This window comes from Centropristis striata, chromosome 20 (genome assembly GCF_030273125.1).
Source record: "Centropristis striata isolate RG_2023a ecotype Rhode Island chromosome 20, C.striata_1.0, whole genome shotgun sequence".
Lineage (NCBI taxonomy): Eukaryota > Metazoa > Chordata > Actinopteri > Perciformes > Serranidae > Centropristis > Centropristis striata.
Window position 1 is genome coordinate 665,755 of NC_081536.1, and position 12,572 is coordinate 678,326.

Genomic DNA, 12,572 nt, shown 5'->3' on the forward strand with positions numbered 1-12,572 from the left:
AATGACGGAAAAAACACTAAATTACTTAAAAAAAGACACAAAATTACTTAAAAAAAGACACAAAATTACTTTAAAAAAGACACAAAATTACAAAAAAAGACACGAAATGACAGAAAAAAACTAAATTACTTAAAAAAAGACAAAATTACAAAAAAAGAGACAAAATGACCAAAAAACGACACAAAATTAAAAAAGACACAAAATGATGGAAAAAACACTAAATTACTTTAAAAAAAGACACAAAATTACTAAAAAAAAAAGACAAAATGACAGAAAAAAAACTAAATTACTTAAAAAAAGACACAAAATGACAAAAAAAGACACAAAATGACAAAAAAAAACTAAATTACTTAAAAAAAGACACAAAATTACAAAAAAAGAGACAAAATGACCAAAAAACGACACACAATTAAAAAAGACACAATGAGTGAAAAAAAAACGAAATTACTTAAAAAAGACACAAAATGACAGTCTGTGTTTTTTTATTTATTTAATGTGTCTTTTTTTTGTCATTTTGTGTCTTTTTTAAAATAATTTTGTGTCTTTTTTGTTCATTTTGTGTCTTTTTTTGGTAATTCTGTGTATTTTTTGTCATTTTGTCTTTTTTTTAGTAATATTGTCTTTTTTTAAAATAATTGTCTTTTTTTGGTCATTTTGTGTCTTTATATTTGCGATAGAGGTACTGTAAGATGAGCTGAGTTTTCACCAAGTGCCTAGGAATCCTTGTTATGCAACTAATGTGCATGAGTATGATAGCATTACAATAAACCACCCGGTTCCTCAGTCCCTGATGGCTGAAGATTTGACTTATACAACACATGAAAAGTCAAGAACATTTTTATTAAAACAAAATATACAACCTTGTTTGTTTGGCTCCATAAAAGTACAAATGATTCGTCCAGCGACTGTCTCATTCCTTGCATTCATTTAACACCGTTTACTGACTGAGCATTAAAAAAACATCTCAATAAAAGTTAAAAGTGCTCCGAAAAGACACAAAATGACGGAAAAAACACTGAATCACTTTAAAAAAAGACACAAAATTACTAAAAAAAAGACACAAAATGACAGAAAAAAACTAAATTACTTAAAAAAAGACACAAAATTACAAAAAAAGACACAAAATGACAGAAAAAAAACTAAATTACTTAAAAAAAGACACAAAATGACAGAAAAAAACTAAATTACTTAAAAAAAGACACAAAATTCCAAAAAAGAGACAAAATGACCAAAAAACGACACAAAATTAAAAGACACAAAATGAGTGAAAAAAACACGAAATTACTTAAAAAGAGACACAAAATGACGGAAAAAACACTAAATTACTTTAAAAAAAGACACAAAATTATTAAAAAAAGACACAAAATGACAGAAAAAGACACAAAATGACAGAAAAACACTAAATTACTTTAAAAAAAGACACAAAATTACTAAAAAAAGACACAAAATGACAGAAAAAAAACTAAATTACTTAAAAAAAGACACAAAATTACAAAAAAAGACACAAAATGACAGAAAAAGACACAAAATGACAGAAAAAAAACTACACAAAATGACGGAAAAAACACTAAATTACTTTAAAAAAAGACACAAAATTACTCAAAAAAGACACAAAATGACAGAAAAAAAACTAAATTACTTAAAAAAAGACACAAAATTACAAAAAAAGACACAAAATGACCAAAAAACGACACACAATTAAAAAAGACACAAAATGAGTGAAAAAACACTTTATTAAAACAAAATATACAACCTTGTTTGTTTGGCTCCATAAAAGTACAAATGATTCGTCTCAGTCCTTGCATTCATGTTACACCGTTTACTGACTGAGCATTAAAAAAACATCTCAATAAAAGTTAAAAGTGCTCCGAGTCGGTGCTGGTTTGGCTCTGCAGGTCCAGCAGCAGGCCGGTCCAGCATCCAGACCTCAGAGGAACACTGGAGGAGCAGAAAGCATCGATAATGAGCTCTGGAAACAACACGCTGGCAGTGAACGCAGCAGGCTGGGGATGCATGAGGCGTTCAGGGGCGTCTTTGGGGCGTCTTTGGGGCGTTCAGGGCCTGACGGGGTAGGTCAGCCTGGTGGAGTCCTTGGTGTTGCTCTGGCTGTCGATCAGCACCAGCGGGTTCCTCTGGTGGTTCTCGATGATGTGGGACACGCTGCTGAAATGCTGCAGGAAGAGACAAAAGTTATTCATTAATTTATGAGCCTAGAAACGCTCTCATTCACTCCTACGGGCAATTAAGAGTCACCACATAAACCAGGGGTCTCAAACTCACATTACCTGGGGGCCGCTGGAGGCAGTAACAAAATGACCAAAGAAAGACACAAAATTACTAAAAAAAGACACAAAATGACAGAAAAAAAACGAAATGACTTAAAAAAAGACACAAAATGACAGAAAAAAACTAAATTACTTAAAAAAGACACAAAATTACTAAAAAAAGACACAAAATTACAGAAAAAAACGAAATTACTTTAAAAAAAGACACAAAATTACAGAAAAAAAACGAAATTACTTTAAAAAAAGACACAAAATGACAGAAAAAAACTAAATTACTTAAAAAAGACACAAAATGACCCAAAAAAAGACACAAAATTACTAAAAAAAAGACACAAAATGACAGAAAAAAACGAAATTACTTAAAGACACAAAATTATAAAAAAAAAGACACAAAATGACAGAAAAATAAATAAATTACTTAAAAAAAGACACAAAATGACAGAAAAAAACTAAATTACTTTAAAAAAAGACACAAAATTACGATATAAGAAAGAAAGACAAAATGACAAAAAAACGACACAAAATTAAAAAAGACACAAAATGAGTGAAAAAACACTCAATTACTTTAAAAAAGACGCAAAATGACAGTCTGTGTTTTTTTCTTTATTTAATGTCTTTTTTTGGTCATTTTGTGTCTTTTTAGTAATTCTGTGTATTTTTTGTTCATCTTGTGTCTTTTTTTAGTAATTTTGTGTCTTTTTAAAAATAATTTTGTCTTTTTTTGGTCATTTTATGTCTTTTTTAAGTAATTTAGTTTTTTTCTGTCATTTTGTGTCTTTTTTAAATAATTGTGTCTTTTTAAAAATAATTTTGTGTCTTTTTTGGTAATTCTGTGTCATATTTGTTCATTTTGTGTCTTTTTAAATAATTTTGTGTCTTTTTTTAAATAATTCTGTGTATTTTTTTGTCATTTTGTGTCTTTTTTTGGTCATTTTGATACTGGTTACCCAGGTAATTTGAGTGTGAGACCCCTGATTTAAACACATTCTACATACTTAAACCAGCCCAACCACTGATATTAACCCCTCCGAGCCTTATTATAACAGATGCGTACCTCCTCGCCCTTCTTCTGGCGGCCCAGTGCGTACTGCTGCGTGGCCGGTATGAAGCGTATGGGGATGTTGTAGACTCGCTCCTTGTAGAAGACCACCAGCGTGTACGGCTGCTGGGCGTCCTGCCCCGAGCTCTTCCTCACCATGAACGCCCCGTCCTGGAACACACCCAGCAGGGATTATGGGATATATAATATCATATATCATTATATATAATATATATAGTATATAGTCATTTGGATGACCGTTCTCTCTAAAATAACACATTCTCACTTTGTTGGAGCGACACAAGACGTCGTCAGCAGTCTTGCGGTCACATGTGCTGGCGTACCAGGACTTCATAAAGACGTCTGCATCCTAAAGAGAGGATAAAATGTTTTATTAATACAATTTTTAAAAAATATTTAATCAGCATTGTTGTAAGAACACACTAAAAGACACAGAATTATTTAGAAAAGACACAAAATGACCAAAAAATACACACAATTATTAAAAAAAGACACAGAATTACCAAAAAAGACACACAATTATTAAAAAAAAGACACAAAATTACCAAAAAAGACACAAAATTACCAAAAAAAATACAGAAATACCAAAAAAAGACACAAAATTATTAAAAAAAAAGACAAAATGACCAAAAAAAGACAAAAAATGACCAAAAAAAGGACAAAATTACTAAAAGACAATTATTAAAAAAGACAGAATGACCAAAAAAAGACAGAAATACCAAAAAAGACACTAAATTATTAAAAAAAGACACAAAATTACTTAAAAAAAACACAGAATTACCAAAAAAGACACAAAATTATTAAAAAAAGACACAAAATGACCCAAAAAAGACACAAAATGACAAAAAAAAAATACACAAAATTACTAAAAGACAATTATTTAAAAAGACACAAAATTACCAAAAAAGGACAAAATGACCAAAAAAAGACAAAAAAATATTTGAAAAAAGACACTAAATTATTAAAAAAAGACAGAATTACCAAAAAAAGACAGAAATACCAAAAAAAGACACAAAATGACCAAAAAAAGACACAAAATTATTAAGACAATTATTAAAAAAGACACAAAATGACAAACAATACACAAAATTATAAAAAAAGACACAAAATTACTAAAAGACAATTATTAAAAAAGACACAGAACGACCAAAAAAGACACAAAATGACCAAAAAAAGTAATTAAAGGGACCTTCCACTAACAGCACGGTAAAGTGCCATTCATATAATCATATAATCATTGTTGTGAGAACAAACCTTATCTTGGTCTATAAACGTATTTTCAGCAAAGAGACTTCCTCTGTCAGCTGGTTCTGGAAGACACAAACGTTAAAATGTGGCATTTATTTTTATTTTTCCCATCCATCTGGCTGGTAGACTCCTGCAGGAGCTGAACTTACTGTTTGGGATGAAGTGAGGAAGAGGAATCCTGCAAGAGAAACCACAGTAAACACCAGCAGGAGCTGATTAAAGGCTTCTGCTCAGTCGGAGCATTAAAATGCTCAGCGTACATTAAACGCTTCGTATAACTGAAAGCTGTGTTTCTTACTTTGGCCGTCTCAGGTCCAGGGAGAACCCTTTGGGAGGAGGTTTGGGGTCCGTCTGCAGCCCCGGCAGCGTCCGGCCTGTTGACATGAGGGGATTTAGATTTATTTACTGGTTTGTAATGAAGAGAAACTGAAGACATGTTCCACAAATTAAATATGTAAATAGGTTTTTTTCTGCATTCCCTTTCAACTTGAATAGAGTGAGTCCAATGTGGAAAATCTATAATGACTTCAAATGAAGTCATAAATGTATGGAATTAGATCATCAGTGCATACGGAAGAGGATTAGGGCCACACATGAACAAAGTAGTTGAGTTCTGACTTTAAGCTCAGAATTTCTGACTTTTTTCTCAGAATTATGACTTTTTTCTAAGAATTATGACTTTTTTCTAAGAATTATGACTTTTTTCTAAGAATTATTACTTTAAACTCAGAATTTCTGACTTTTTTCTCAAAATTTCTGACTTTTTTTCTCAGAATTCTGACTTTTTTCTAAGAATTATTACTTTAAACTCAGAATTTCTGACTTTTTTCTCAGAATTATGACTTTAAACTAAAAATTTCTGACTTTTTTCCTCAGAATTCTGACTTTTTTCTAAGAATTATTACTTTTCTCAGAATTATGACTTTAAACTAAAAATTTCTGACTTTAAACTCAGAATTTCTGACGTTTTTTCTCAGAATTATAACTTTAAACTCAGAATTTCCAACTTTAAACTCAGAATTTCCGACTTTAAACTCAGAATTCCTGACTTTTTTCTCAGAATTATGACCTAAAACTCAGAATTATGATTTAAAACTCAGAATTATGACCTAAAACTCAGAATTATGATTTAAAACTCAGAATTATGACTTAAAACTCAGAATTTCTGACTTTATTCTCAGAATTATGACTTTAAAGTCAGAAGAGAATTGAAGACTATTCTCTAGCAAAAATCTCACCTGATTCTTTTCAATTCTCAAATATACAACAAGATACATATTTTCATAAACAACCTTCATTTCAATAGATAATCTTGTTTACAAATGGAGCTGAAGGAAAAAATATTACAAGTCAGAATTCTGAGTTTAAAATCAGAACTCAGATATTTTTTCATGTGTGTCTCTAATCCTCTTTGGTAAGAGGACACTTAAAAGTTTGTAGTAGTAGAATAATAAGTAGTGGAATAATTCCACAGTGTGTATTAGTACTTTTACTGCAGTAAAGGGTCTGAATACTTCTTACATACAGGATATGGGTGTGACTAATGATATATACTAATAATATAAATTAATTTAAACACTTACTTTCAAATTCTCGAGGTTTTAAATCTGGCCTCTGCAAAAAAAAAAAAAGGTACATACTTTAATGTTGATCAGCTGTTTTCACTTTAGAAAAGTCTGGTAAAAAAACCCTTTAGTAATATTTGTAAAGTATAACTGGACCAGAGCGTGTCTTGGATGTTCTTACCGGCTTTAAAGGCGGATGTGGTGACCTCCTGAGAGAGAAAGACACGATCACACAATCAGGTTTTCCTTCATAAAAGCTTAAAAAAGTTTCAGTAAACATAATGGTTAAACTATTTGATGATGTGATACTCACTCTCTGGGTAAAGGTTTTGGCAGGATTTTAGGAGGACCGTCTGTCGGTCTTTTACTGGAACCTGAAGGAGACACAGCGCAATAATCAGTGATCTATCACTTATTATGAATGCTGTTCGCTTTGGCAAACATATATATGTTAATATTGCCCATTTAGTAAAGGAAAATATATGTTTTCCATCCTCTAGATGGTACAACACTCCAAAAATGATGGAAGCAGTTTATATATATGTATATAGTTGTATAAAATAAGTTTGTAGGAAAAAAACAACAACAGAATCCACGCCGGAGTATCTATATCTATATCTATATCTATATCTATATCTATATATCTATATATAAAGTCTGAGAATATATATTAAAAACTTCAGTTCAAACCTTCAAATTATATTCTCAGGTTTCTATCTATATTCTCAGGTTTCTATATATATATATACATATAGACTTTTTATATATATTCTTAGGTTTCTATCTATATTCTCAGACTTTTAATATATATAATCAGACTTTTAATATATATTCTCAGGCTTTATATATTTTTTTTTTCTCAGACTTTTAATATTTATTCTCAGTTTTTAGATATATTCTCAGACTTTTAATAAATATTATCAGGTTTCTATATATATTCTCAGTTTTTATATATATTCTCAGACTTTTAATTAATATGATCAGGTTTCTATATATATTCTCATACTTTTAATATATATTCTCCGTTTTTATATATATTCTCAGACTTTTAATGTATATTATCAGGTTTCTATATATATTCTGTTTTTATATATATTCTCAGACTTTTAATAAATATTATCAGGTTTCTATATATATTCTCAGTTTTTATATATATTCTCAGACTTTTAATGTATATTATCAGGTTTCTATATATATTCTCAGTTTTTATATATATTCTCAGACTTTTAATAAATATTATCAGGTTTCTATATATATTCTCAGTTTTTATATATATTCTCAGACTTTTAATAAATATTATCAGGTTTCTATATATATTCTCAGTTTTTATATATATTCTCAGACTTTTAATGTATATTATCAGGTTTCTATATATATTCTCAGTTTTTATATATATTCTCAGACATTTAATAAATATTTGCAGACTTTTATATTTATTCTCAGATTTTTAAAATATATTATCAGGTTTCAATATGGATTACAATCCTGAGAATATATATTAAAATTATATATATATATATATATAATGTGGCAAACTGTTCACTTATTGTTTGATGTAAAACTCACTGTCATCTGGATCACAAACTTCATATTCATCATCTTCTGTGGGCTCTTGGACCTGGAGAATCACAACACCAATAAATCAATGACAATAAATCAATGACCTCCTAATTATGCAGCACACAACAAACCTCCACAGAACGTCTTTAAATGAAATATTTCACACTTGTCTTCACTTACACAAGCAGCCGGAGAGCTCCTCATATTCACCCTGAAGGAGAAAAGCATCGGTCGTTAGTGTAGAAATAGAAAAGCAATAATGCATTAATATAAAACAGACAGAGAGAGTTTATGTTTCAGGCCTGTAGAACCTGATAATGTCATAAATTCCAGATAATGTAATAACTTCCTGATAATGTAATAAGTGCATTTTACCAATAATGTAATACACGTTTTACCAATAATGCACAATTTATGCACACTGTTCATTGCACCTTATTTGTTTCATAGCACCAACATTTTTATTCTGCATATTCATATTTATTCTGCACTGGAATTCTACTCCTTAATACATACTCCTTCTTTAGACACTTTATTTTCATTTTTACATTACATTTTATTGTATTTTATTGTAATTTTATATTTTATTGCTTGAAGTATGCCTAGGTTGTTCTTTTTAATTAATTGTGTTGTTATTGTCTCTGTGTGTAATGCTGCTGCTACACTGTGATTTCCCAGCTTATAGTAATAAAAATAAATAATAATAATAATAATAATAAAAAATAATTCCCCAATATTGTAATAATTCATTAGCCATTCATTAGTCATTAGCGAAAGCTAGCGGCTAACTGATGCTAGCGGCTAACGGAAGCTAGCGTCTAACTGATGCTAACGGCTAACTGACGCTAGCGGCTAACTGATGCTAGCGGCTAACTGATGCTAGCGGCGCTGCTTGTTACAGCTACAAGAGTAGCCATTAGCGTATCAATGCTAACTCAAAATTGTGGTCACAACATTAGCTGACATTTCATAGCGGCGTTACAATCGTGCCAATTCAGCAGATTGCAGAAGTTAGCAGAAGTAAGGATTAAAAGTTATTACAATGTAAAATTATAAGTTAGTACAACTTACAGTTGAGTTGACAAAAATCTGAATTCAGAGGTGAGCAAACTCAAAAACAAAACTTAAAATATTTAGTTTAATTGTCCAACTTAAAATTTTATCGAAGTTTGTTGCCTTGAAATTTAGAGTTCACCCAACTTTTCTTTTTTTGCAGTGTTTTATTACATATTCAATGGACTCAAGTGCAGATTTTTATTACATTATCAGGTTCTACAGTGTATTACATTATTGGGAAATGCACTTTATTACATTATCGGGAAGTTATTACATTATCAGGTTTTATTACATTTTCAATGGACTCAAGTGCAGATTTTTATCATTTTTTGGGGTTATTACATTATTGGGAAGTTATTACATTATCAGGTTTTATTACATTTTCAATGGACTCAAGTGCAGATTTTTTATCATTTTTTGGGGTTATTACATTATTGGGGTTATTACATTATTGGGAAGTTATTACATTATCAGGTTTTATTACATTTTCAATGGACTCAAGTGCAGATTTTTATCATTTTTTGGGGTTATTACATTATTGGGAAGTTATTACATTATCAGGTTTTATTACATTTTCAATGGACTCAAGTGCAGATTTTTATTACATTATCAGGTTCTACAGTGTATTACATTATTGGGAAATGCACTTTATTACATTATCGGGAAGTTATTACATTATCAGGTTTTATTACATTTTCAATGGACTCAAGTGCAGATTTTTTATCATTTTTTGGGGTTATTACATTATGGGGAATTTATTACATTATCAGGTTGTACAGGGCCTGTAGATAGAGTGTGATGGTACCTGGGGCTGGGCTTCGGTGGTAGAGAGTGCGTCTGTGATGGAGGGATAGGAGGACACAGTCTGCAAGGAAATGATAAGTCTCAGCCTGAACTGAACATTATTATGAGTCTCTACAATTACATGAAGTGGAAACAGTCACACTGACCTGCTTGCTGCTAGAGATAATGAGTGTCCCTGTAAGGCAGAAAGCACAACCCCAATGAATTCCACATGGAAATTTACTTTAAAAAAAGAATACTTGGTGGAATTGCTGCTACATAAACGCCTACCTCTGTGTCTGGAACTTCATAAAAGTCTGGAAAACAACCAAAGCCAAAATTAGACACAGTGTAGAGCCACAAAGCCTGTTTCTTGTTTTGATGCTGGTTCTCTGTGTTTCTTGTTTTGATGCTGGTTCTCTGTGTTTCTTGTTTTGATGCTGGTTCTGTGTGTTTCTTGTTTTGATGCTGGTTCTCTGTGTTTCTTGTTTTGATGCTGGTTCTGTGTGTTTCTTGTTTTGATGCTGGTTCTCTGTGTTTCTTGTTTTGATGCTGGTTCTGTGTGTTTCTTGTTTTGATGCTGGTTCTCTGTGTTTCTTGTTTAGATGCTGGATCTCTGTGTTTCTTGTTTTGATGCTGGTTCTGTGTGTTTTCATGATTTCTAACAGGTCTTCAGCAGGCAGCAGGGTCTGCCCTCGGGCCTTTCTGTCTCTCATTGTGTTTACAAAGACTTTTTCGTGCACAGGCCTATAATCTGTTTATTCAATAGTATAGATATAATAGAGGCCTTATTTTTCTCTGCAGTGTTTAGTCACGCTAGCAGCACGGCTGTGAGAACGGCAGCAGGAATGTGCACAGACATTATAAAAGGCTGGAGATCTACCCTTTCTTTCAAGTTAGAGGGGCAATAAACCAGTGAAATCTGTCTGGATATACAGTATTTGTGCATGTAATATATGATGTTTCCTAGTGACTTAACCAATCCCCTCACATATAAAAATAAAAATAAATGTCCCGTTGTTTTTACAGAAATAAACTGGCAGCTGTGGTTACCAGAATATTTCCGTAAAAAATACAGAACATATGTCAACAACTTGTAAATTTTACATCCTAAAACTGTAGTAATTAAAATATACATTTTAAAGTTGTAGATTATAGCGTCCTTTACTGCTAATTTAACAGGATGATGCTGCTTTTATACTAATTATTTATGCAAAATTTACATGCAGATTTTGCTTATTGTGCATTGAATACCAGTAAATTAACATTCAGTTATTATTTATTGTACACTGAATACCAGTAAAATGCACAAGTTGTTCTGTAAAGTTGTTTACATTTGTACTGTATTTTTTGTAGAATTATTCTGGGAACCACAGCTGATATTTCTTTTCTGTAAAAGCAACAGGATTTTTTTACAGTGTACTTAATTGATATGGTTACATAATAATACACATTGTCTCCCTTGAGTTTTATTTAGGGATGGGCATTTGAAAGAAACCTGCCACCTGGAGAATCTATAACAGGGGTTGGCTATGTTTACTAAAAAAAGAACTGTTGGCCAAACAAGGAGAAAAAATGTCGGAATGGAGCCACAAACCTTCTTTTCTGCCTGACAATGAAGATAAAACAGCCTACTTAGTCTAAATTAGCCTAGCAGCATCAATAATAGGACATAATGAGCATTTCTTAATATGATTTTGTCATTTTTGTCATGTAGTAACTCAAAACTAGATGAAGTTGGTAAAATTTAGAGTTTAAGGTTCCAGGCAGTAGCCTTCCATAAGCTATGCTGCACATTTTAGTTGACTAAAATGTTAAATATGTGGTATATAAGTGACACATTATTACAACTGAACAATACAAATTGCTTTTTGACGACACCAATGATAAATGAACATTAAAATGTGAAGAAATAATTGTTTCATTTGGTATATTTTGTTGTCAAAGCTACAAGGAGCCACTGCAGATGGCCTGAAGAGCCTCAGGTTGCCTACCGCTTTTATTTTGAAAGGGCAAAAAGAGACTTCCTGTCAAAAGTAAAACTAATTTAAATCAGAGTAAACTGTAAAGATAACGTCAAGGAGTTTAATGTTTCATCTTTTAGCACCACCCGAAGAGCCATGATGTTAGTTTACACAGTAATCTGGCATATTTAAGTGTATTTTGTATTTAAATAAGTTTTAAATTAATACTTCTTGTATTTCTGTGTGTTTTATAATTGTTATTACAATTTTCAGTTTGCAAACTGTAGTTTTATCCAACTTAATTCAATTTAAGCTCATTGGCTTATTGACGCTCGGCCGTGTTTCAGTTCAGTGAGTTCTGATAGCAGTCAGAGATAAAATTAAATTAAAATACACAGATCCATTAAAAAAATCCCATGTAATCGACCAAATTATTAACAACCATTAATCAATCATCGATTAATTATTATAATATATATAAAATATAATAATCCAGTGGTTCCCAAAGTTTTTCTACTGGGCCCCCCTTTTCTATCTAAAAAATACTATAAAGCCCCTCATTAATTTAATTTTTTTTAATTTATTTGTAATATTCAGAGTAGAGTCATGATCTGATTTAGTTTACAATTAAATTATTTCAATTTAGCCCCAGTTTGGGAGCCACTGCATTAATCTATCATTGATTTATTATTCCCATCTCTAGTTTAATCTAGCGCCACCATCAGGTCAGAATATGTTTTAACTTTTGATTATGAACAAATACCTGCAAATAATGACACCTCCAGCAGCCTCAGGTGTTTTTTGTGTAAAGCAGCAAATATTATTCAGCTAAACAATAAACTAAATATTTTACTAGTCTACTAACCAAATATGCAAATCAGTTTTTCTTCCAAATCTACCTTGTTGGAGAGCACAGCAACATTTTCCAACAGTTTCACCAAGAATGATGAATAAAGACTGAAAATTGTGGGAATGAAAACAATATTTCAGAATACTTTTCAGCTAATTTCATGCTGCTGTATAAATGTAACAATGGCATTTTAATGAGCCT

General features: G+C 31.0%; 1 protein-coding gene across 1 annotated transcript in view; it reads right to left on the reverse strand.

Annotated features, from left to right (window-relative positions):
• Nucleotides 1–1,988: 1,988 nt before the first annotated feature.
• Nucleotides 1,989–12,572, reverse strand: part of blnk (B cell linker) — a 53,214-nt gene continuing 42,630 nt past the window's right edge. Inside the window, exons 11-24 of the mRNA XM_059358883.1 lie at nucleotides 9,849–9,874; nucleotides 9,725–9,753; nucleotides 9,580–9,639; nucleotides 7,899–7,929; nucleotides 7,725–7,776; nucleotides 6,472–6,532; nucleotides 6,340–6,367; nucleotides 6,177–6,207; nucleotides 4,892–4,967; nucleotides 4,743–4,771; nucleotides 4,600–4,655; nucleotides 3,611–3,694; nucleotides 3,340–3,495; nucleotides 1,989–2,171 (exon numbers count right to left, since the gene is read on the reverse strand). Coding sequence (XP_059214866.1) covers nucleotides 2,055–2,171; nucleotides 3,340–3,495; nucleotides 3,611–3,694; nucleotides 4,600–4,655; nucleotides 4,743–4,771; nucleotides 4,892–4,967; nucleotides 6,177–6,207; nucleotides 6,340–6,367; nucleotides 6,472–6,532; nucleotides 7,725–7,776; nucleotides 7,899–7,929; nucleotides 9,580–9,639; nucleotides 9,725–9,753; nucleotides 9,849–9,874 — 836 coding nt within the window. The 3' untranslated portion in view covers nucleotides 1,989–2,054. The remainder of the gene's footprint in view (nucleotides 2,172–3,339; nucleotides 3,496–3,610; nucleotides 3,695–4,599; nucleotides 4,656–4,742; nucleotides 4,772–4,891; nucleotides 4,968–6,176; nucleotides 6,208–6,339; nucleotides 6,368–6,471; nucleotides 6,533–7,724; nucleotides 7,777–7,898; nucleotides 7,930–9,579; nucleotides 9,640–9,724; nucleotides 9,754–9,848; nucleotides 9,875–12,572) is intronic.